Source organism: Erigeron canadensis, chromosome 9, assembly GCF_010389155.1.
Source record: "Erigeron canadensis isolate Cc75 chromosome 9, C_canadensis_v1, whole genome shotgun sequence".
Lineage (NCBI taxonomy): Eukaryota > Viridiplantae > Streptophyta > Magnoliopsida > Asterales > Asteraceae > Erigeron > Erigeron canadensis.
In genome coordinates this window covers 7268299-7294191 of record NC_057769.1, presented here as the reverse complement: position 1 = coordinate 7294191, position 25893 = coordinate 7268299, and the positions used below count along the sequence as shown (strand labels likewise).

At 36.5% G+C, this 25893-nt stretch overlaps 2 protein-coding genes and 1 non-coding gene across 3 annotated transcripts; all 3 read left to right on the top strand.

The window, feature by feature from the left end:
- The first annotated feature begins 735 nt into the window (after positions 1-735).
- Positions 736-21509, top strand: LOC122581797 (protein SPIRRIG-like). Its single transcript, XM_043754077.1, has 19 exons — positions 736-953; positions 2494-2563; positions 2648-2733; positions 3491-3626; positions 3714-3770; positions 3946-4110; positions 4340-4528; positions 4606-4671; positions 4909-5023; positions 6150-7228; positions 7945-8632; positions 9096-9198; positions 9299-10380; positions 11207-12827; positions 13569-16556; positions 17530-17823; positions 18262-18568; positions 19044-19190; positions 19904-21509. Exons 1-19 carry the CDS (start codon positions 769-771, stop codon positions 21074-21076), a joined length of 10551 nt encoding a protein of 3516 aa, XP_043610012.1. The 5' UTR covers positions 736-768; the 3' UTR covers positions 21077-21509.
- LOC122584058 lies at positions 7765-7869 on the top strand. Its single transcript, XR_006321410.1, has one exon. It is a non-coding gene; the product is annotated as a U6 spliceosomal RNA (small nuclear RNA).
- Positions 21510-22552: 1043 nt separating the features above from the next.
- On the top strand, positions 22553-25670 carry LOC122583122 (pentatricopeptide repeat-containing protein At3g63370, chloroplastic). Its single transcript, XM_043755556.1, has one exon. It carries the CDS (start codon positions 22553-22555, stop codon positions 25235-25237), a length of 2685 nt encoding a protein of 894 aa, XP_043611491.1. The 3' UTR covers positions 25238-25670.
- Positions 25671-25893: the final 223 nt, after the last annotated feature.

Sequence of the window (25893 nt, the reverse complement as noted above, 5' to 3'; positions counted from 1 at the left end):
TACTCATGTTAGACACCTTCTTGTTAAATAAAACCCATACAAACTGCTAAAACATAGATCCAAGTCACATAATTAATACATCCTGACTTTTTTTTTGACACAATCTCGTAATAAGATCAACACTTTTCTTCAATCGAAAAAACCAGACTGAAACAGTATTCACTCAGAATCACATAAAATCTTATAGGATTATACAAGTACTCAATTGTCATTTCTCCAAAACACCAAGGACCATAAAGCTCATCTACATCTACATCTTTTAAAAAAAGAAACCATTCAAAGAACATGAATGATGAATGAATAAAGAAAAGAAAACAGAAAGCAAAAGGGTTTAGCGAAATTAGCATTCCACTTCCTTCTTTGACAAAACCAAAACAAAACAAATAAATAATCTTTCAAATAGATAACAGAGAAATAAACAAAGAAATTGCCGTCCAAAAATTTACAAAATCCCAGACTTAAGTGGTGTGTTAATAATAACAATTAGGTCACACAAAATCCCTAAAATTGATACATTTTTAAAAAATCAGCATTTTCATTTAATCAGATCCTCTTTCTTCCAAATCGAAGCCCTAAATATTGACTTTTTTTTTTGTTTTGTTTTTGTTTTATCATCATCATCATCCGATCAGCTGACCGTTTATTTCATTAATCGGAGATCCGATTTGCCGTGACGGTTAACGGTGGTCTTGTGTGTGTGTGTGTTCTTTCCGGTGGATGATGTGATATATATAGATATAGATATATAGATATATATAGATATAGAAAATGAAATGGGTATCATTGCTTAAAGATTTTAAAGAAAAAGTTGGATTAACAAATAATACAACAGCAGGAGCTTCACCAACTGGATCATCACCATCTCCTTCATCATCAACTGCTGCTTCACCTTATTATCATGATTCTAATGATAATGCCACTTCTTCACTTGATTTCTTTTCCACCTCTTCAAGGTCAGACTTTATATATATTGTATATATGTGTTTATATATGTATGATGATGATTGAAGTCTTGAGAAGTTGAAGTAGTAGAGCTTAAGATTTACATGATTTAGGGTTTAAGAGATAGAAATGAGAAGTCTTTTTAAGTTGTTGTATCGTGATTTATACGCGTAAACGGTATACAGAGGAGGTTTTTCTTGTTCAGATGTATGTGGCCTGACCGGTATCCCCGTGATCTATATATAGATATAGATATAAATAACCTGATGTGTTTAAGCGGAATACTTTATGAATGACTTGATATGTCAAATCTGGTTATGGTACGTTAGTGATGTATAATGAATATATATATAATTATGATACAGGTGAAAATGAGTAAGGATTTAATATTTATGTGAGCAAGAGCCGTTATGAATTGTTCTAAGGAAATGGGTGATGTTTTTTTGAATTTATTTTCTATGGTCAGATGAACTATGGTTAGTGTTGTTAATTTGTTATTGTTTTGTAAGTGGTCACTTGTAATAAATGCAGCTATTTTAAATAAGAAGATGACAATTTATCTCCTTACGGTAAGTTGGGATTTTGAGATCGTGCTTTTGGATTTATGCTATAGTTAGAAGGAAGGAGATCGTAAGTTCTATAATAAGAAAGGATGAAGTATGATTGTATCTGGTGTTAGAGTTTATGAACTTGTTTTATTTGGAGAAAGAGATTTTTGATAGCTAGATTATAGTGCTAGTAACAATGTATCAAAGATGAAATGTTAAAAGTTTAAAATTAAAATGTTCTTGTTGACATTGAATTGGAGTATGAATAGGTTGAACTACAAAAATTCAAAGTGCATATGCTGCTGGTTTCAATGACAGTAGTATTTTTGTTAGTTGGTCTTACCTGACTATTGTTATTTGAGAAAAGGTGCCTGATTGAGTAAATGATGTCATGTACATCCCTTTCTAGATCTTTCTTTGTATGAATCAAGAATGATAAACAACAGTGTCAGAATTTAACATTTTAAAGTCCTGTTCTTATTCTTTTAAAGGTTTGTATCTTATAAAAGTTTAAACGAAGTGGTTAAACATATTCTAGTGGGTTTTCCATACTGTTAAAGGGGACACTCATTTCCAAACATAGTGAATGAATGGGGCAGTGTAATCAAACGTTATTATTTTATGGTTCTGCATAAGATTAGAAAATGATTAATGTTATAAGTAATCCAAATCCATATAACCTTTAGTTTTTAATGTTGAGTAGATTACACATACAAATGATGAGATTCCTTACAACACATCCTTTTAGTTCCTACATTAATAGTTCCATTCACAAAGTAAAAAGTTTTACTCTTATATTTCAAATGTTGTTATTTTAATATGGCTTTGGTACTTTAGTAGACAATGCTATGATGGGAGTGCTTGTAACTTGAACATATTTGAGTTATATGCTTAATTAATTTATTTTGTACATTTCTAATTCTCCCTAAAAGTGAATATTCTCCCTAAAAGTGAATGTCAAACTACAATTCCCATGATTCACTTTTATCGCATTGTATCTCAGAGACAAATTTGAATTGGAATTGGACTTTAAGAGACACTGGGAAGAGTTCCGGACCTCGTCATCGGAGAAGGTTTAATGCACACAGCTTACCTATTTAATAAAATATATATAGAAACTGCCCGCATATTCTTATGAATTGTATCTTTACCTGCAGGAGAAAGAAAAGGCCTTGAACATGACGGTTGAAGTCTTTTGTAGATTTGTAAAGCAACATTCTAATGTAGCACAGTTGATTACCATGTATGACTGTATCTCTTGTATTTAGATCGTTCATCTGTTTTCTTTATTCTATTTACAATTATCTCTTATACATACATACATACATACATACATACATACATACATACATACATACATACATACATACATGTACTTACACAGACACATTCATGCAAGTGCTCTTATCTGATAATGACTAGATTGATATCCCGCATTATACGCAGGGATATCAAATAAATTTGTTTTTGGTATTTCAGAGGAGAAATAATAAACATTATTTTAGTAAAAATAATCCAAAGGCTTCTCAAAGAAGCTATCCATTTCTTTTATGAGTATATATTTAAAATTGTTAGTGGATGATGACATAATGCTGACATAAGAAAGGCATTGTTGGTCATGCTAAATGGCTGGCACATCAGCTTTTGTGATGTATTGGTTAACCCTCCTTTAGTATATCAAGGGAGATATTCATTACATTATTGTTCATTTCATCCTGCTACACCATTTAGTGTCTAGATAGTAGGTATAACTCCAATATTGGATGCTAATGAAATTATTTTTAGAATGATATTTTGTGAGAGTCCTGTTTTTTAAAACAATTTAAAGGCAATGGTAGACAACAGCTTGGTTTATTTTTTCGTGTTGATTGACTGACTTAACTCATACAGTCATACTTTCTAATGGAATTTGTTGAATGGGATTGAATTACAAAACTACAATTACATAGACTTATTTCTTTCCGTCTAAGGTGATCTTGACAAGTCCCGTGGATCTGCAGGTTAGTAGAGACACACATATTTTCTTTTGTTGTGGGTAGAGCTTTTGTTACAGATATAGAAAAGTTAAGATTGAGCAGTAAATCACGATTGTTGGAGATTGACACTTTGATTGGCTATTTTTCAGAGGTCACAGAGGTTTGTCATCATTTCTATTCCTTTGGTTTTTGGATGGCGGTATGAGTTTGTTGAAAGTGCAATAATATTTATGTCTGTATTTTGCAGGGTGGAATTCAGGCTGGATCAAATCTCTTGCAGGCTGTTGAATATCTTGTATCTGGGGTACATTCTTATTCTGTGTTTGTTTAGAGTAATAGGGTGGAATTATTTTTTTAGCTTTCATACTATGAACTTCTTCATACTGTAAAAACCTTAGATTGTGTACTTATGAATGTCAGAACTCGTACTTTTCTATTATAATCATCTGAAATACTGGACCTTTGCTTGTTGTTGACAGCCTATTGATAAACAATCTCTTCTTGATTCTGGGATCTTTTGCTGTCTTATTCATATTCTTAATGCCCTTTTGGGTCCTGATGGAAGGAATACCTGGCAAAAAGTTACCTCCATTGAAATGGGGCCAGAAGTCATGGACAACACAGGTCCAGATCGACGGCTTGAGGTATACTATCCGCTATAACCAGTTATTTTACGACACTATTATATCATGTAGTTGATAAGCTTGATTCAAATTATTTTTTAACGTTTAGCTATTACCCAATTTATCTCGAGAATGTTAAGTAGTTTTAGTCGATACTTTTATGTTTTTTAATTGCTTACTAATGTCCTAGATATGTTGCGCATGTGAGCACAAGTAGGATAGTTGCTAATGTTTGATATCATCTTTGAAGGTAGAGGGCAGCGTTGTGCACATCATGAAGGCATTGGCAAGTCATACTGCAGCTGCTCAGAGTTTAATAGAAGACAAATCACTTCAGTTACTCTTTGAGATGGTTGCCAATGGATCGTCAATATTCTCAAGATACAAGGAAGGTCTTGTACCCTTGCACAATATTCAGCTACATAGACATGCAATGCAGGTAATGTTTGGACACATTAAATTATTACCTCTCATTCAAATTTATGTTAACATATTTATTGTCATCTTTATTTGCAGATACTTGGTCTGCTTATAGCTAATGACAATGGAAGCACTGCCAAGTACATAAGGAAGCATCAACTGGTAGATCACATTCTTTCCTTTCATAAATGGATTTTAATTCTCTTTATAAACTGTAAAGCATACATATGTTCTTTCTGTTACTTCAAGTTGACATGTGTTTGGTTCTCATTGAGGTTTTATGTTCCCGTTCTTGGGTGTCAAAGATATAAAGCCAGTTCACTTAAAAAGAATGGGAACTTGGTCTATCTTTCTGAATCTAAAGTTTCTGTTCTGATACAGTTTATTAATCACATGCAGATGAAAGTACTGGTAATTGCTGTGAAAGATTTTAAGCCAGAAACTGGAGACCCTGCATATACAATGAGCATTGTTGACTTGCTGCTTGAATGCATAGAATTGTCATATCGACCTGGTGAGTTTCCTTTTTCTCCCCCTTTTGGCATAAACATTAATTATCATAAGATTATTCACTAGTGAGCTGAACTGCATTTCAACTTATGCATTTTTGACACATTATATAAGTAAGTGTTTCGGGTCATCTCGACCTGGCTTGATCTGTTTTGACTTGTACTATAGTACTACCCCTATTGACCCAATTCTGTTTTGACCCATTATTAGACTGCTTGTTTTGCTACCTCTAGTCATCTTTCTTCTTTGGGACTATATATCTCCAATGTAAACACTCTAATTACATATTTACCCAATTCGAGTTAATAGTAGTATCATATATACCCAATTTTATCTTAGATTTATCAAATTTATCCATTCTATTATCAAATGATCGAAACTAGATTTATATCAATATATTCCCTATTTGCTTTTAACAATAAATAATTAAGATACTACCGAGTATTAAATTTAAATATAAAACATTTTCTTAGAGTACTATGCTACACATTTAACATAATAATATATTTTCTGAACAATTATACATAGTTAAATTAGAAAGAAACAATTCAATATGGTGGTAGAATGAAGCTAGCGAATGTCATTTACAGGGGGTGTGTCAATGGTCCCGTCCCCACCCACATGAAAATCAAACATTAAATACCAGTATATCACGAAAACTCATGCAAGTTGATGAGCGTAAGCTTCGTTTTGAAGATAGTAAATTAGAGATAATAAACAATTACAAATGGTAAAGGACCAATATCTGTAAATTGTACAACTTATGGGATTTGTACATTTTGTATAAACATTTGTAACAGCAAAGAAGAAAGCGCAATTCGAAAGGAATTTGTTGAAGTAAATTTGATTTTAAATCAGTTAATAATAGAATGGGTATATTTGATAGATACTAAAATAACATTGGGCATATATGATATTATCAACTTTAATTTGGTAAATATGTAATTACGGTATTTATGTTGCGTAACTTCCCTTCCTTTTTTTTTGTAATTAAATGTTTGCTTTTGGAATGCTCCATTTTATAATTTCTATTGTGGTTTTGCTTTTTTCTAGTATCTCAATTAGTCTAGGATTATAGTTTTGTTGTCTAAACTTCTGTTTATGCTTACTGGAAACGATATTTTTTGCAGAGGCTGGTGATATAAGGCTCAGGGAGGATGTTCGTAATGCTCATGGGTATCAGTATCTTGTTCAGTTTGCTTTGGTCCTTGCAAAAGATCAAAACTTTGAAAGAAGTGAGTCAGCATTAGAGGCTGCTAAGGGAAATGGAGACATCTCATCACAAGGTCTCTCACCCATTTTATCTAGATTGCTTGATGTCCTCGTGAATCTAGCTCAAACGGGCCCACCCAATGCTGTGATGACTGGGTCAAAGGGTAACCGCAGAAGTCAAACTTCTTCTGATCTCTTCCCCGATGACGGTTGGGATAAAGACAATTATAAAGTCAAAGATATTGACGCCATTCAAGTATTACAGGACATTTTTCTCAAAGCGGATAGCCGGGAACTTCAGGCAGAAGTTCTGAATAGAATGTTCAAAATATTCTCGAGTCATCTCGAGAATTACATGTTGTGTCAGCAGTTAAGGACCGTGCCCTTATTGATCCTCAATATGGGGGGCTTCCCGACTTCCTTGCAAGAAATCATCCTTAAAATTCTTGAATATGCAGTGACCGTTGTTAACTGCATACCCGAACAAGAATTACTTGCACTCTGCTGCTTATTACAACAACAGATAGCATCTGAATTGAAGCACACTATCTTATCTTTTTTTATAAAGTTATTGTCCTTTGATCAACAGTACAAAAAGGTTTTGCGGGAAGTAGGTGTCTTGGAAGTTCTGTTGGATGATTTAAAGCAGCACAAGTTTTTATTGGGTTCTGAGCAGCATAATGCTATGACTGATGATTTAGAAAAGAAGGCAAACTCGAGCAGCTTCAAGAAACATATAGACAGTAAAGATGCAATTATTTCATCTCCTAAGTTATTGGATTCGGGTTCTGGAAAGTTCTCTCTTTTTGAAACTGAAGGCACAATCTCGGTCGCTTGGGATTGTTTGTTTTATTTACTGAAGAAAGCTGAGCAGAACCAAGTAACATTTCGTACTGCTAATGGTGTAACAACTGCTCTTCCGTTTTTGGTGTCTGATATGCACCGTCCTGGCGTCCTTCGTGTGTTATCTTGTTTAATCATTGAAGACTCTGCACAGGTTAGCCAAATAAACTCCCCAACTATGGTGCAAACTCGAGGTGGTAATATGGGCCTTAAATGGGTTGGTGTTTGTTTTGGTTTTAATGGGCTGGGCTGAATACAAGCTTTATTTTGTCCATCTTGGCATCTTTATAGTAAGTAGTAAATGCATTGATTTTGTTACTATTATTACATTAATTTACATCTTTGAGGAAAGCAAATTAGGGGTTGTTTGGATTTAATATAGACTTCAGGTGAATGCCAATCCCTTTTATACCTAAACTTTTTGATTGGACTCATTTGAGATAAAATGCAATCCGAAGTGAACAATTTATAACTATATGTGTCAAACTTGCAACATATTATTATCAATATCAATACTTCTATACTACGTTATAATGCATATGACCATTTTTGTTTAAGAAAACCTGAAAATTTAAGAACCATAAAGTTATTATTTCTATCTCTTATATTAAATCACATAGATTGGAAACTATTCGTTGCAAATTAAGTCATCATACACCAGGTCGATGTATCCATTTGATGTCTGCTTTCTAAATACTCGCATTTAGTTTTTAAAAGTGTAAAACAATACAGAGAAGATTAGCATGGCCCCTGCGCAAGGATGACACACACAAAATAGCATTCTTAGACTTGTATTTGTGGCCTTGTGGGCTTTTTGTTTTCTTTAATAAAGTTTAAGTAAGTGACCAACAATACTTATATATTCATTAGGTTCATGCTGAGGAGCTAAGTATGTTGGTTGAAGTTTCAAAGAGTGGGATGGTTACCAGTGTGTCAGGATCTCAATATAATCTGCAAGATGATGCAAAATGTGATGTTTTTGGAGCTATATGGCGGGTCTTAGGAGCTAATACATCTGCTCAGAGAGTATTTGGTGAAGCCACTGGATTTTCTCTTCTATTAACAACACTTCATAGTTTCCAGGGAGATACAGGGCAGATTGAACCATCTCGTTTAACCGTTTGCATAAGAGTTCTTACATATTTATTGCGCCTAACAACAGCTGGTGTGTGCAATAATGCTGTCAATAGGGAGAAATTGAACACCATTCTATCTTCACCCACTTTCTATGATCTTTTGTGTGAGTCGGGCCTGATTTGTGTGGAGTGTGAAAGGCAAGTAACGCAGTTGCTTTTGGAACTAGCCCTCGAGATTATACTTCCGCCCTTTGCAACCCCTGAAACAAGCGTTCTTGCGAGCTCGTCTACTTCTTTTCCCATTATTACACAATCAGGCTCGTTTTTTCCTGATAAGGAGCGGATATATAATCCTGGTGCACTGAGGGTACTGATTCGTTCATTGTTGATCTTTACTCCGAAATTGCAGCTAGAGCTGTTAAAAATTATTGAGGAGCTTGCTCGTGCTGGCCCGTTTAATCAAGAAAACTTAACATCTGCTGGTAAACTTCATCATATATGTGGCATGTACTCTTAAAAGTAGATGTGTCAAATGGGGGGCTGGTGCATTGGGTAACTAGGCTAAGTGACTTCAACTCAAGACAAAAAACTTTTGGGTATGTGGTTGAGTTAGTCCAGATTCGTTGACCTGACCTGAAACACTCTGTTTTCAGTACTTTAATGTCAAAAATAATCATCGTGTCAAATATGATTACAAAAGTTAGTTTTTTCAGTAAGTATATATGTCTTCAAAAAGTGATTAAGGAGACATGCATTTCAATTGTGTCTGGGTGACTTTTGACCCGTTTTACCTGTTTTCTTTAAAGATACTATTTCTGTTTGACCTGTTAATTGTTAAGGATAAAACGTAACCGATACGAATTATTTGTAAGTAAATGGTTGAAATTGATGTGACTACTTGGAAGCAATTCATTCGTAAATTTTGCCTTGTATTTCTTTTCTCAGGTTGCGTGGAACTTCTTCTGGAGACATTATATCCCTTCCTTTCAGGATCATCCTCTCTACTTTCCCATGCTTTAAAGATTGTTGAAGTACTTGGGGCTTATAGGTTAATACTGTTGGAATTATAGAATTTGTATCTCAATATGCAACAACGAGGGTACCCAGGTTTTATAAATGTTGATCTCTGTTTATGTTTTCTGTTTCAGGTTATCAGCAGCAGAACTTAGAATGATTATAAGATGCCTCTTGCAAGCGAGACAGAAAAATCCCGGTCATAATCTTGTTGGTATGATGGAAAAGATGGTCACTATGCAAGATATGACTTCAGAAAGTGTTTCTCTTGCTCCATTTGTAGAAATGGATATGAGAAAGCTTGGGTATGCATCCATACACGTGTCATTGGGAGAGAGATCATGGCCTCCTGCTGCTGGTTATTCATTCGTATGTTGGTTTCAATATCGGAATTTCCTGAAATCAAATACCAAAGACTCAGAATCTTCCAAAACTGTATTCTCTAAAAGGAATACGTTGCGGATTTTTTCGGTTGGCGCGACAGATGGCGGTGATACATTCTTTGCAGAACTCCGTCTTCAAGAGGATGGGACATTGACGCTATCAACCAGCAATTCTTCTTCTTTGACCTTTTCAGGCTTAGATATCAACGAAAACCAATGGCATCATCTTGCAGTAGTACATAGCAAACCAAATGCTTTGGCTGGACTATTCCAAGCTAGTGTTGCATATGTTTATCTTAACGGTAAGCTTAGGCATACTGGGAGATTAGGATATTCTCCCTCGCCAGTTGGCAAGTCCTTGCAGGTAACAATCGGGACACCTGTAAGTTATGCACGGGTCAGTGAGTTGTCGTGGACCCTACGATCATGCTATCTATTTGAAGAAGTATTGACACCAGGTTCCATCTTTTTTATGTATATTCTGGGCAGAGGGTATAGGGGTCTTTTTCAAGACACGAATCTTTTACAGTTTGTTCCTAACCAGGCGTGTCGTGGGGGTAGCATGGCCATATTAGATTCTCTAGAGACAGATCTGGTGTTGACTTCTAATAGTCAGAGGGCTGAAAGTGGTAACAAGCAAGGAAATTTTAGGACGGATCGAAGTGGAATGGTTTGGGATTTTGAAAGGTTAGGGAACCTCTCATTACAGCTTTCTGGAAGGAAATTGATTTTTGCATTTGATGGAACGTCTACAGAAGCCTTTCCTGCATCAGGAACTTTGTCTATGCTCAATCTAGTTGATCCACTCTCTGCAGCTGCTTCTCCAATTGGAGGTCTGTTATGAATTTTGATTATTATAGATATTGCTAAAACTGGCACTTTTTACGTGTAAATGGGAAGATTGAGGATATGATTTGTCCTTTACTGGTTAAATGGTTCAAAATATAGAAACTCAGACAGCCTTCTCAATCCTTCCTCCTAATAAATCGAACTGTTAATATACTAACAGAATTCTCGTAATCATAGTTAGTGCTTTGACTATTTATAGAGAATGGGGTATAAATTGGTTGTGGTACCACCCGTTTTTTCTTTCTCTATCTACATTAGCATCTTGATTGATGTTCCCAAGTTCTATACTTATTCAGCTTCTTAATGGAGGTGGGGTGGGGCTAGTTAATTTTTAACGCCTCTAAAGTTACTTATTTGTGACTTAAAAAGTGGAAGGCCATGGATGAAGGACTGGAGGTGACTATTTGGTTATTTATCTCTAAAGGGTCATATGGCTAGAGTAAAACACTTGCTAAAAGAAAAGATACCAAATGGGCTGAATAGGTCGAAAGTTGCCCAAAGTTTAGTAAAGTGTTCCTAGCATTGTATAATACTCTCTGTATATCATAATTAATACTTTACTTCCATAGTAGAAATAGACAAAAAATGGTAATTAAACCAGACCGACCAGACCCGTTTTTAGCTCTTACCAACCCTGCCAAGCTGCCAGTTTTGCCACCTTATTATAATGGGTTTGTATAAGATAAACAACCTTTTCGTGAATGAGTGTCCAAAGGTGCTGGTTCACCAGAAGTAGTTTTATCTTCTGCTGTTATTTTGTTGTCCAAATTTTCTAAAGTTTATCTGAATCTGAGAATCTTCTTTCTTCAGGTATACCACGTTTTGGACGTCTTCACGGTGATGTGTATGTCTGTAAGCATTGTATAATTGGTGAAACGTTGCGTCCCATTGGTGGAATAGCTGTTGTCTTGGCCCTTGTGGAAGTAGCGGAAACCAGTGAAATGTTACAAATGGCGTTAACACTGCTTGCTTGTGCACTTAATCAAAATCCTCAAAACATTAGAGACATGCAAGCATTTAGAGGGTATCATTTGCTTGCTCTCTTTCTACATTCAAGGATGTCAATGTTTGATATGCGTTCACTTGAGATTTTCTTCCAAATAGCTGCTTGCGAAGCGTCTTTCCCTGAACCGAAAAAGTTGGAAGAAACTCAAAACAATCTGTCACCGACACCCGTCACCCCAAATGAAACGATTTTTGACGAGCTTACTTCAACCACATTCCATGATGAAGTTTCTTCAGATAGTTCACATGAAGACATGGATGATTTTTCGATGCAAAAAGACGCTTTCAGCCATATCTCGGAACTTGATAACGACGTACCTCATGAAACATCAAATTGCATAGTTCTTTCAAATGCCGATATGGTCGAGCATGTGCTATTAGACTGGACAGTGTGGGTTGCCGCTGAAATTCCAATACAAATCGCTCTTCTAGGGTTTCTTGAGAATCTTGTCTCAATGCATTGGTACCGTAGTCATAATCTCACCATTTTGCGTAGGATCAACCTTGTTCAGCATCTGCTAGTTACCCTCCAAAGAGGTGATGTTGAGGTTCCCGTTCTAGAAAAGTTGGTTGTGCTTTTAGGAGTGATCTTGGAGGATGGTTTTGTTATTTCTGAACTTGAACATGTTGTTCGGTTTGTGATTATGACTTTTGATCCCCCGGAACTGACTTCACGGATCCAAATAACAAGAGAGCCAATGGGGAAACATATTATTGTTAGAAATATGCTGCTTGAGATGCTAATCGATCTTTTAGTCACCATTTCATCAGAAGAGCTTCTTGAACAATGGCATAAGATTGTTTCGTCAAAATTAATAACTTATTTTCTTGATGAAGGTGTTCATCCCACAAGTATGAGATGGATCATGACTCTTCTTGGCGTGTGTCTTACATCATCTCCTACTTTTGCTCTCAAGTTTAGAACAAGTGGCGGATATCAAGGATTAATGAGGGTGCTCCCGAGTTTCTATGACTCCCCAGATATCTATTATGTTCTCTTCTGTTTGATATTTGGGAAGCCCGTGTATCCGAGATTACCGGAAGTTCGAATGTTGGACTTTCATGCCCTTATGCCAAATGATGGAAATAATGTTGACTTGAAGTTTTTAGAACTTTTGGACGCTGTAGTTGCAATGGCAAAGTCAACATTTGATAGGTTAGCTGTCCAAACTCAAGTTGGTGGCGGACTTGCGGCAGATCTAGTGGACGGAAATACAGAAATGACCGGGGACCTTCAGGGTGAAGCTTTGATGCACAAAACTTATGCTGCCCGTCTTATGGGTGGTGAGGCTTCGGCTCCTGCTGCCACAGCATCGGTTCTTAGGTTCATGGTTGACTTGGCCAAAATGTCTCCTCTGTTTTTGGCTGTCTGTAGGCGGGCTGAGTTTATCGAGAGTTGCGTGGATCTTTATTTCTCATGTATCAGGTACTGCTCTCCCATTTTCTAATTATTTCATTTGGAAACATTAGAGGGTAGCAAAATGCATTTGTCGTATAACTGTGAAAAACAATTAATTATTTGTGAGGATCAGAACCAGAAAAGTCTAATATATTCTCTTTCCATGTAAATATGATCGCGAAAGCTTTATTATCTAAATAATAATTCAATTTTTATATCTTAAAATAAACTGATTCAAGAGGCTATAAACATTGGTTTTAGAGGTGGCAAGATGCATTTGCCAGGTGGGTAAAGCACGGTTCAATGCCTGTGTAAATCCAGGTTGAGAAACAAACACTTCTTGGTCCGTTTTCTAATATTTTTTGAATAGTTATTCATTAAAGATGATTGCAAAATCAATATTGGTACAATATTATCTAAAATCCGTGACTAGAACGATTTAGTGAGTTGTATATGTTAAAGGTGCGTTTCATCCGACTTTCCTCTTTGGATCAGTTTTTTTTTTGGTTGAGAAATTTGACCCTTTTGGGATCACAATGGGCCCAAATCGACTTGTAGATAGGTAACTGTTTGTAAGTTGTCACCTATAATTTGAATCCAGTTTGACAATATAAATAAGCCAAAAGCGCTTTCCCTACAAACCAAATTGAGCTATTTTTTTCTAAATGAGTCAAGTATCTCTTCTACTAACCAAATTGCCTACTCTAAGAAATATAGTGCTTTTTTGGATGTTACTAAGATTTTCAATCCGTGGGTCATATTTTGTAGGTCTGCTCATGCTGTGATGATGGCAAAAGAGCTGTCAATAAAGTCAGAAGACAAAAACATAAATGATGGTGATGATACTAGTAGCTCTCAGAACACATTTTCTAGCTTGCCCCATGAGCAAGAAGAATCTGTTAAGACCTCCATAAGCATCACAAGCTTCCCTCCAGTACAGGGAAGTGCAAGTTCTGAAGACATACCGATTGCATCTGACGATATTGATGGAGCTTCTAAAAGTGAACCGCTGGAGACACAAAAGTTAATTGAAGATGCTGCACAGCCTCTCTCAACTGTAGATTCTGAACCACCTGATCAACCATCTGACAGCAAGCAGTTCAATTTCCATGATCTCAAAATCACTCCAGTTAATGTTCACCCAACGGGTTCACCGGGTTCTCCATCTTTAAGTATATACGATTCTCCGATTTTATCAGAGAAATCAAATTCTCGATTTCAGTCAGTACCCTCACCCTCTCAGGTTTTTGGCTTGCCATCTTGGCTGGGATCAGCTGCTTCTCCTTCCGTGGAATCTTCCGTATCTTTGACTGAATTGGATTCGACTCCTGACTTAAAGTCCCCATTTCAACTACCAAATCCTGCGAATTCATTTTCTACAATTAATCCAAAACTGATTCTTGATGTAGATGATTCTGGTTATGGCGGCGGCCCGTGTTCTGTGGGTGCAAACGCCATGCTAGATTTTGTTGCAGAAGTTCTTGCTGATTTTGTGACCGAGCAGATAAGATCAACACCAGTTATTGAAACCATTTTGGAAACCGTTCCTTTATATGTTGATCCTGAATCCGTATTGGTATTTCAGGGTTTGTGTCTTACTAGACTAATGAACTTTCTAGAAAGACGGCTCTTGCGGGATGACGAAGAAGATGAGAAGAAACTCGATAAAACCAGATGGTCGTTGAATTTGGATGCATTATGCCATTTGATTGTGGATCGCGTTTATATGGGTGCCTTTCCTCAACCAGCTGCCGTACTGAAAACACTTGAGTTCTTATTGTCTATGCTACAGTTGGCAAATAAAGATGGTAGAATTGAACAAGCACCACCAGTGGGCAAAGGGATTTTGTCTATTGGAAGAGGAATTAGACAACTCGATGCTTATGTACATGCGGTGTTTAAAAACATGAATCGGGTCACCATGTACTGTTTTCTTCCTTCATTTTTGATATCAGTAGGTGAAGACGAATTTCTTTCGCGATTAGGGTTACAAATCGAGCCCAGAAAGAGATTGTTCACAAATGGGTCACAAGAAGATGGGGTGATAGACGTATGCACAGTCTTGCAATTATTGGTGGCTCATAGCAGTCTAATTTTTTGCCCTAGTAATCTCGATAATGATCTAATTTGCTGTCTTTGTATAAACTTGATCTCACTTTTGCATGATCAGAGGCCAAATGCACGCAACTTAGCTGTGGACATCCTCAAGCATCTCCTTGTGCACCGCCGGTCAGCACTCGAGGACCTGCTAGTCTCAAAACCGAACCAAGGTCCGGTTCTGGATGTGTTACATGGCGGATTTGACATTCTTCTTACTGGAAGTTTGTCTACTTTCTTTGATTGGCTTTACATGTCTGAACTTATTGTTAATAGAATTTTGGAACAATGTGCTGCGATTATGTGGGTCCAGTATGTTGCGGGGTCCGTTAAGTTCCCGGGTGTTCGAATCAAAGGCATGGATGGTCGTCGAAAGAAAGAAATTGGTAGAAAATCACGGGATTCGATGAAGTTGGATCAAAGACATTGGGAGCAGGTCAATGAAAGAAGAATTGCATTGGAATTGGTTCGTGATGCGATGTCGACAGAATTAAGAGTTGTTCGTCAAGACAAATATGGATGGGTACTCCATGCTGAGAGTGAGTGGCAAACACATCTCCAACAACTTATGCACGAGCAGGGCATTTTCTCTTTACCCAAATCGAATTCGAGTGACGAGCCTGAATGGCAGCTTTGCCCGATTGAAGGCCCATATAGAATGCGGAAGAAATTGGAGCGTTGCAAATTTAAAGTTGACACAGTCCAGCACATTTTAAGTGGGAAATTTGAGTTTGAAAAGGGGAAAACAGAAAACGATCTTGGTCATTACGATTCCGATTCTAACTCAGATCCTTTGGCCAATCTTATATCGAATGACGCGAAGCAGGAATCTCTTGATGATGAAATGTATGACGAGTCGATCTTTAAGGATTCAGATGGAGTGAAAGTTGGATGGAATAGCAATACCGATAGGGACAGTAGCATTAATGATGAAAGTCTTCATTCTGCTGCTGAATTTAGTATGAAATCCAGCTCAGCGACGGTACCACTTTCAGAAGGCATACAAGAAAAATCGGTTTTAAGCTCTCCAAAGAAGTCTTCTTCTACACGATTTGATGAGAATAAATCAGCGGAGGACAAACTGGATAAGGAATTAAGTAACAACGGGGAGTACTTAATTAGGCCTTATCTTTTGCCCACAGAGAAAATCAAATTCAGATACAATTGTGAAAGAGTTGTGGGTCTTGATAAACATGACGGGATTTTTCTTATTGGGGAACTATGTTTATATGTCATAGAGAATTTCTATATTGATGAGTCCGGATGCATCTGTGAAAAGGAATGCGAAGATGAACTTTCGGTTATCGATCAAGCTTTGGGTGTAACAAAAGATTTCTCTATGAGTACGGACTCAAATTCCAAGTTGACTTCTTCATGGGGTATGACTGTAAAATCACATAGTGGGGGAAGGGCTTGGGAATATAACGGTGGTGCATGGGGTAAGGAAAAGGTCACTAATAGTGGTAACATACCTCATTTATGGCGAATGTGGAAGCTAAATAGTGTTCATGAGATTTTGAAGCGTGATTACCAGTTACGTCCTGTTGCTGTTGAAATATTCAGCATGGATGGATGCAATGATCTTCTGGTTTTTCATAAAAAGGAGAGGGAGGAAGTGTTCAAAAATTTGCTGGCCATGAATCTTCCTAGAAACAGCATGTATGTTGCTTGCTCCATCTTAATTTGATTTTTATTGATGTATATCTCTAGGCTAAATAAGTTTGGTACCTTCAGATCTTAATTATAGGTGGCAAAATGGCAAGGTTGGTAACCTCTTAAAATGGGTTTCGATAAAATATGTAATTTTTTTAGGGCAGGACAAAATGGGTTGGATTGACTTGCCAATACTTCTGTACGTTACATGTTTCTTACATGTCATCACAAAAACTGTTACTGAAATAATGATCAAAGTTTTTTGATTAAAACTATATAAGATGTTGTAAACACTTGACTGAGTATCTTATAGGGGACTTCTAAACTGTCTGACACAGTTCCTGTAGGTTATTTTTTGAATTCTTTTATTAGCACCTAATTTTTCTGCTAGCAACACAATAAACACCGAGGTGATCTAGTGGTTACGCGTGTTGTCCTTTCAAAAGAGGTCTTAGGTTCGAAACTCTAGGTAAATATCTTGGCGGTATCCAGGGAAATGATTGGAATCGGTCACGGGGATACTCTGGTTAGGGCCTCTTACATCTGAGTCTCGCCAGCCCTGGGTAATTTGAACAGGGAATAGCTCTCCAATTTCTTTGTTTTGATCTGTTAGCAATATAAATAACCTGAATTGATCCATTTCTTCATAAATGACTTGTAATTGCCTCCACTTCTCATCTCATATTCTCATCATAAGTTAGCTAAAATTTTGTGTTGAATTTGTATATGATTTAGTTTCACAAAAGTGGACATTTACTGATCTGTAATCTATTGTGTACACAAATGATTTGGTTGATGCTATTCAAGAATGCACGATTTCTGTATTCTATTCCATAGATTAGGGTACATCATTGTTTATGTTTTTGTTAGATATTTGATTGAAATATCTCGATATTTCATTCATATGCCCTAAATGTATTTCAAAATATGCTGAAGATATTAAAGTTATCACCTTATTGATCTTTCTTTCCTTAAACAGGTTGGACACCACAATCTCAGGATCAGTGAAACAAGAAAGTGCCTTCAAGATTATGGCTAAATCATTCTCCAAGAGGTGGCAAAATGGAGAAATTAGTAACTTCCAGTATCTGATGCACCTGAACACACTTGCTGGTCGTGGGTACAGTGATCTTACTCAATATCCAGTCTTCCCTTGGGTTTTGGCAGATTATGAGAGTGAGAATTTGGACTTAACTGATGTAAAGTCTTTTCGCAAACTTGACAAACCCATGGGCTGTCAAACTGAAGAGGGAGAAGATGAGTTCAAGAAAAGGTAGGGGTTATCTGTATTAGTGATGTCAATATATACCCGTTTACTCGTGAATGACTTGTGTTATGTGTTATCCTTAATCTGCCAATAAAGGTGGCTAGAAAGGAAACCGTTCAAAAAGTTTGGCCAGAAAAGAATTGGGCTGAAAGTTTCAGAAAATAATATATTATAATAATAAAACCTCTTATAGCATCACTAAATTATGCATCATTTCGATAGTTTAATCCTTCTAACTTTATCAGACACTCGAGTAAAAAAAAATTTTATACCCTACAAAAAGCTCCCAATGACTCGACCTGACCCGAATTGATTCAGGCTGACCTGTACAAATTTGTTTGATTCATTACAGGACCCATCTAGCCACCTCTGTGTATACTTTATTTAATAGTCTGGAAATTCTGTTACTTCGGAATTTGGATTAATCGTATTACTTTTTGATAGGTATGAAAGTTGGGATGATCCCGAGATTCCCAAGTTTCATTATGGATCTCACTATTCTAGTGCTGGGATTGTTCTTTTCTATCTTTTACGGTTGCCACCGTTCAGTACAGAGAATCAAAAGCTACAAGGTGGTCAGTTTGACCATGCTGACCGCCTTTTTAATAGTGTACGAGATACATGGTCTAGTGCTGCTGGAAGAGGCAACACCTCAGATGTAAAGGAACTGATTCCAGAATTTTATTACATGCCAGAATTTCTGGAAAACAGATTCGATCTTGACCTCGGAGAGAAACAGTCAGGAGAAAAGGTTGGTTTATTTTTATATAGCATTCCTCGTGGTGGGTTTAGTTTCAAAGTTTTTTCTCCAAATTTTTAGTTTCAAGAAAATGAAAGGTGTTCTTTATTTCTGGAAAACTGTGAATATTTTTGAGAATGCGTTTCACTGTTTTTGTTTTTCATTTTTAAACTTGGAAAATATAAGGAGTTTTTTATTTCTGAAATAGAAAATATTTGAAAACTACGAAGATGAATTTTTAAAGCGTCGTTTTACAAATTAGATCAAAGAGTATTTTGTTTTCTTTGGATGAATTTTTGGAAAAGTCTTGAACACATTTTTTTCGTTTTCTAGGTCTTTTGTGAATATTTTCTCAAAAATTAAACAAGTGGTAAGATGCATGGGTTGGATATTTTTTTCGTTTTCTAGGTCTTTTGCCAATACCTTTTTGCCCACCTTTTGAATATTACATAGTTATGTTAAGAGTTTATGATTGAATGGTTACTAGGTTGGAGGTGTTATGTTACCTCCTTGGGCTAAAGGTAGTGCTAGAGAGTTCATCAGAAAGCATCGGGAAGCTCTTGAATCTGACTACGTTTCCGAGAATTTGCATCACTGGATAGACCTCATCTTTGGCTATAAACAACGTGGGAAGGTGAGTATTACTTCTCTTTGTGGTTTTACTTGCATTTGGATGTGCGTTTTCAATATAGCCATCACGATTTTGAGGCATCGAAATCAGATAATTATTTATAATAAGGGTTCAAGGGTGTCTGAATGTGCATTTCTACTAGTCATATGAGTTAGATTTATCAGAATCAGATAATAAGCGGGATGTAGGAGATGGTGTTCGGATGTGCTTTTCCTGTTTCAAGTTTTAATAATCTGTTAATTTGCTGTTCGAGTGTTTCACAGATTATAATCATCCAAGGAATTATAAAATAATGTGATTGAAAGTAACTTTTCCGTGACCCTGAAAGAAAAGGAAAGCTTGAGAGTGGCAAATTGAGTACTTATATTTTACTTTTTTATGATAGTTGTAGTGTAGCCAGTATGAAAGTAATAACCGAAAACTGATTATTTGTCAAAAGCAGCAGAATCTTTTTATCTAAACCTTTAAAACTAATTATTAGGATTTATGACTTCAAGTCACAATAATCGGAAAATCAGTTTGACAATGCAAATCTTAGCACACCCCTATAAAGTCAGAGTAGTCAAGTAATTTTAAATTCACCTCAGCATTTAGTTTTTTAAATCACATTCTTTTCCAATTATGAGTATTTTAATCCTAAATAACCATAATTGATAAGTTTTAATCATGATTACTTTAATAAACACATTCAGCTTATCTACTTCCCTTTTTGACAGGCGGCTGAAGAAGCTGTGAATGTTTTCTACCATTATACATATGAAGGAAGTGTCGATATAGATGCAGTTACAGATCCTGCAATGAAAGCATCTATCTTAGCTCAGATTAATCACTTTGGTCAAACACCAAAGCAGCTATTTCAGCGGGCCCACGCCAAGAGAAGAAAAGATAAAAAACCTCCAATAAATCCACTTAAATACTCTAATTTTCTTGTACCACATGAGATTCGTAAAAGTGCAGCTTCCATTGCCCAGATTGTCACTTCAAGTGACAAAGTTCTCATGGTGGGTCCCAACAATCTCTTAAAACCAAGAACATATGCCACGTATGTTGCATGGGGGTTCCCTGACCGTAGTTTGAGATACATGAGCTATGATCAAGATAAGCTCCTTTCGACCCATGAGAACCTCCATGGTGGTAACCAGATCCAGTGTGCCAGCGCTAGCCATGATGGTCAGGTTCTAGTCACTGGTGCAGATGACGGATTGGTTTGTGTTTGGCGGGTCGGAAGCTACAGTGGGTCCCGTGCACCGCGTACCTTGCAATTGGAAAAAGCACTTTCAGCTCACACGTCTAAAATTACATGTCTTCACATTTGCCAGCCGTATATGATCATTATAAGTGGTTCAGATGATCGCACCGTGGTCTTATGGGACCTTAGCTCGTTGGGATTCATCAAACAGCTTCCTGAGTTTTCATCTCCGGTTTCGGCTATTTATATGAACGATTTGACAGGTGAAATTGTGACAGCTGCAGGGATTATGCTTGCGGTTTGGAGCATAAACGGTGACTGTTTAGCAGTTGTTAATACTTCGCAACTTCCATCTGATTTCATTGTCTCAGTGACCACTTGTACCTTCTCTGATTGGCTAGAAACAAACTGGTACGTCTCGGGCCATCAGAGTGGTGCGGTTAAGGTTTGGCAAATGGTTCATAATTCTAGTGAAAGTGTCCAAACCCAAACAAACCAGACATCTGGGCTAGGGCTAGGTGGTCAGGTTCCTGAGTACACGTTGGTTCTACGGAAGGTGCTAAGGGGTCATAAACACTCCGTCACTGCTCTTCACCTCACAAGTGACATGAAACAGCTGTTGAGTGGTGATTCGGGTGGTCATTTGATTTCATGGACGTTACCTGATGAAACTTTGAGAAATTCTATCAAAAGGGGGTGAGCTTCGGTTATCTTGAGGTAATCATGAACACATTTTGTTATTCATATAAGAGCCCATTACCCTAAAGGGTTAACAGGGTCCGTGTCCATCCTCCTAACACGAAAAGGGCTGGCCCGGATTAAAGAACGAGATGAAGAGTGAAATCATGGCATCACTTGCTTTGTTGGGAACACGGAGGTATGTGAAAGGTCTCTTCTTTTTTGTATTTCAGACTAGTGTACATAGAAGGGGTTAATTAAATCTAGATTACCAAATTTGAATTTGTATAGTTGTGCTGGTGAGGGAGAGGAGTTGGACTATGATGTCCCTATTTTGATAAGGGGAATATAGTTTCTGTTGTGTCTTTTGTCATATTTGTTCCATTTGTAATTTGTAAGAATATACAATACATGATTCGTTATAGTCTTCTAATCTATAGTAGAAAATTGATGAATTTTAGTCGAGTCCCCTTCTAGGTGTATTCTGCCAGTGCTCTTGGATGGTCTTTATTGCATTGGGTTTACTTTATGTTCGATGCCATTGCTACTATTTTGAAGTTGCCAGGATTATAAAAGAAAAAGAGATGGAGCGAAAGTGGCAATCTTTTAGTATGGGGTTGATTCATATACCTCCATTTGTGTGTAATGTTGTAATTTGTATAGACAATGGTAATTTTAATATGGAATGATTATATATTAGAAGCGGTTTAGTAAATTGCATCTATGAATGCACTTTTGCCACTTTTGATTCATTTGCTTGATTCATTTGCAGTTCTATTATGTTCAGGTTACCCATTTGACTTGTTTGAGATGTAACATAACAATTCATTTATAGGTGAAGTAATCCAAAAAATTGTCATTTTTGATCAAATATACATCAAAAGGAGTGTTTAAATTGTTCACGTCAGACAAATGCTTTGTTCAAGTAATGGATACTTGACCTGAACCATGTACCACTTATAAATTTTAAGAACTCTTGAACCCGATTGTTTGTGGACTCGCCTTCATACATTTATATCTAGACGTTGGTCTTGCTGGTTACTGAATGTAATAAAATTGCAGTGTGGTCGCGGTGGTGCAGCGACTTTCCTTTTTGGTTGATTGTCTTGCACTGTGCTAGTCACTGCTAGAGTACATTTTGATAAACATATGTATCTATACATAAAAACACTAACGAGGAAGATAATTTACCTTTTGATACACAATAAGTTAGCTTTCGATACAATTAATGTTTATGTTTTGAGCATAAAAGAACTATCAAGGCTTAGAGTACACTATCAAATCCACGTTTCCGTTTGATGTCCCTCCATACCTTCTGTGGATCGGTTATATCACGGGAAACTCAATAACGGTTCGGTTTCGATTTCCCACACCCTACCAAAACCTTTGGCTCAAAATGGTTACACTTATAACCACTATCCAATATCCCAGAAGTATAGGAAAATTTAATGATAACAATAACCAATCAATTTCAAGGTTCCCAAATTATTCTATCAAGATGTATTCTCTAAAAACTACCCTTAATGAATCATTTGTTTCACTTACAAACAATTTATACAACCAACACAAAAACAGTTTAGATGACACTTATTCATTAATTCTTGAAACATGTTCTACAAAACAATCTTTGTCAATAGTCAAACAAGTCCATACCCATGTAATAAAATCTTGTTATGTAAATGATAAAACTTTTTTAAATACAAAACTCGTGTATGCTTATGGCAAATCTGGGTCATTGTTAGATGCTCAGAAAGTGTTTGACGAAATGCCTGAACGAAGTGTTTTCACTTGGAATGCCTTGATTGGTGGGTATATGATGAGTGGGGAATATTTCAAGGTGATTGGGTTGTTTTTGGATTTGAATGGAGTTGGTTATGATGCAAGTACTTTTACGTCGGTTTTTAAGGCGTGTGGTGAGGTTGAGGGTCGCTGTTTTGGGGTTCAAGTACATGGGATGGGTATTAAGTTGGGTTTTGTTTGTAATGTGTATGTAAGTAACTCGTTAATTGGTATGTATGCGAAATGTGGTGATCTGAATTCGGCTAAGATGTTGTTTGAGGAAATGAGTGAGAAAGCCGACGTGGTGTCATGGAATTCGATTAGTTTAGCTTATTTGTCTTTAGGGCAGTATGCAGAGGCATTGAGAGTGTTTAGAGATATGCAGATAGCCCAGGTTGTGCCTAACACATATACTTTTGTTGCCACTCTTCAAGCTTGTGAAAAGTCGTCGTATGTGATGTTTGGGAAGGAAATTCATGCTTTTCTTTTGAAATCAGACTATTATTTAGATAGGTATGTGGGTAATGCATTGGTTGTTATGTACACAAAATGTGGCAAAATGAAAGAGGCTGCAAGAATTGTCAATGGTATGGGTGAAAAGGATAGTGTGACTTGGAACTCTTTGCTATCAGGATTTGTTCAAAATGATCTTTATGATGAAGCCGTGGCTCTGTTTCACAGAATGCAGGTTATGGGTCATAAACCTGACCGATATTCAGTTATAAGCATGGTCTCAACTATTGGTCGTCTGGGCAGTTTGTTAAGTGGTCTAGAAGTTCATGCATATGCTGTAAAAAGTGGGATGATTTGTGATTTGCAGGTTTGTAACTCACTTGTTGATATGTACGCTAAGTGTCATAAAATGGACTATGCCGAGACCCTTTTTAAAAGGATCCGGTTTAAAGATGACATTTTATGGAAAACCATAATTACGGGCTATGCTATAAATGGGTATCATTCAAAAGCATTGATGTTATTTCGTCAAGCTCAAATGAACGGAATAGAAAGGGATTCTACGTTGATTGCAAGTATTGTGCAAGTTTGTGGTGAATTGAAGCTCAATTCTATTGTGAAAGAAATCCATGGCTGTATAATACGGAAAGGGTTGCACGATATTGTCCTCGAGAATACATTGATTAATACATACGGGAAATGTGGATACTTAGATTATGCCTGTCGTGTTTTTGAACTTATTGATGTAAAGAATGTTGTTTCTTGGACGACCATGATGTGTTGTCTTGTGCAAAATGGACTTGCAAATGAAGCTCTTGATGTTTTTAATTCCATGAAGGAAATACACATTAAGCCCGATTCAGTTACACTACTTGCCTTACTTTCTGCTGTTGCGGAGTTATCTGCATTAAGAAAAGGAAAAGAAGTTCATGGGTATATAATAAGAAATGGGTTTGTTCTTCATGGTCGTATTTCAAGTTCCCTTGTAGATATGTATGCCTCATGTGGATCTTTAAAGGATTCACTAAAGATGTTTGGTTGTATTGAGGTTAAAGACTTGGTCTTGTGGACTAGCATGGTTAATGCATATGGAATGCATGGAATGGGGAAAGAGGCAGTTCGTTTATTTAATCGAATGGTGGCTCAGAAATTTCAACCAGATCATGTAAGTTTCTTGGCAATTCTTTATGCTTGCAGCCATTCATTGTTAATTGATGAAGGAAAATGGTTTTTCCAATCAATGGTGTACGATTATGGTCTTAATCCGTGGCCTGAACACTATACATGTATGGTTGATCTTCTTGGTCGTGCAAACAAGTTAGATGAAGCGTTTTTGTTTGTTAAAAACATGGAAATTAACCCTAATGTTGAAATTTGGCGTTCGCTTCTTGGTGCGTGCAAGGTACATAGTAACGTAGAATTAGGTACTGTTGCAGCCAAAAAGCTTCTTGAATTAGATTCATACGATATAAAGAATTTCGTTCTTGTGTCAAATTTCTACACTTTGTGTGAACAATGGGATGACCTTGATTACATAAGAAAGAAAATGAAACGAAAAGGTTTGAAGAAAGATCCTGGTTGTAGTTGGATTGAAATTGCAAACAAGCTGCATGTTTTTACTGCGAGTGACAAATCTCATCAAGAATCTGATGAGATTTACAAAAAATTAGCTCAAATTAATGATGTTTTAAGGAGGGTAGGCGGCCATATGGAGAAAGATAAGGCGGAAAGGCAAAATGGGCATAGTGAAAGATTGGCTATTGCTTATGGATTACTTAAAATGAGTCATGGAACACCAATTCGTATCACAAAGAACCTTCGTGTTTGTGATGATTGTCATTCTTTCAGTAAGCTAGTTTCTAAGTATTTTGAAGTTGAAATTATTGTTAGAGATGCTAGCAGATTCCATCATTTTGGCTCTGGGGTATGCTCTTGTCAAGACTTTTGGTAAAAAGGATTGCAACTTGGTTGTAATATTCCGTGGTCTTTAGTCACTTGGTTTACAGTTATCGTCTTGTCGTCATGACTGAAGGGTTTGATCTTGTCACATTAACTCATTCGACAAGTTTCTTCGGTCCTTGAAACTTTTAGAGAAGCTAATGTAAAGTGACATGCCTCTTCAAGAACTTCCAACCCGAGACATAGACTTTGAATCAGCATGCTATGGATTAAGTCTGATTTTCGAGACTGGGGAACAATCTTCAAATTGTATTAGATGTGACAATTTCAACCCATTTGTATAGAAGCAAATCAAATCGGGTTACATTTTCTAGATAATGTATATTAAAAGTAACGGATGTAGAAAACTAGTTGGAAATAAACATGTCAAATTAGTCAATGTTTATTAAGCCGAATCAATGCCTACCAAGCCCAGGCTTGACTAATTTAACAGGTTTATTTTAATCACGATGGCTTAGCGGGCTGCTTATATATATCTATATCTATACTATCTATATAAATAAACTACCCCCTCAAAATTTAACACTCTACCTTTAAAATCTCTAATTAACCTTTTAATCTATACTACCATCAAACACTTTATTCTTGAAATTTCAAAAATACCCTTAAAAAAAAACCTTACGCATGTCCCTTCACTTCCCTGAAGTT

Excerpts from the sequence above, each read along its gene's own strand:
- LOC122583122 (XM_043755556.1), top strand. The coding sequence starts at position 22,553 with ATGTATTCTCTAAAAACTACCCTTAATGAATCATTTGTTTCACTTACA.
- LOC122581797 (XM_043754077.1), top strand. The coding sequence starts at position 769 with ATGAAATGGGTATCATTGCTTAAAGATTTTAAAGAAAAAGTTGGATTA. Across the intron at positions 3,771-3,945 it reads TTGAATATCTTGTATCTGGG|CCTATTGATAAACAATCTCT; the intron begins GTACATTCTTAT and ends TGTTGTTGACAG. Across the intron at positions 18,569-19,043 it reads AGAAACAGTCAGGAGAAAAG|GTTGGAGGTGTTATGTTACC; the intron begins GTTGGTTTATTT and ends AATGGTTACTAG.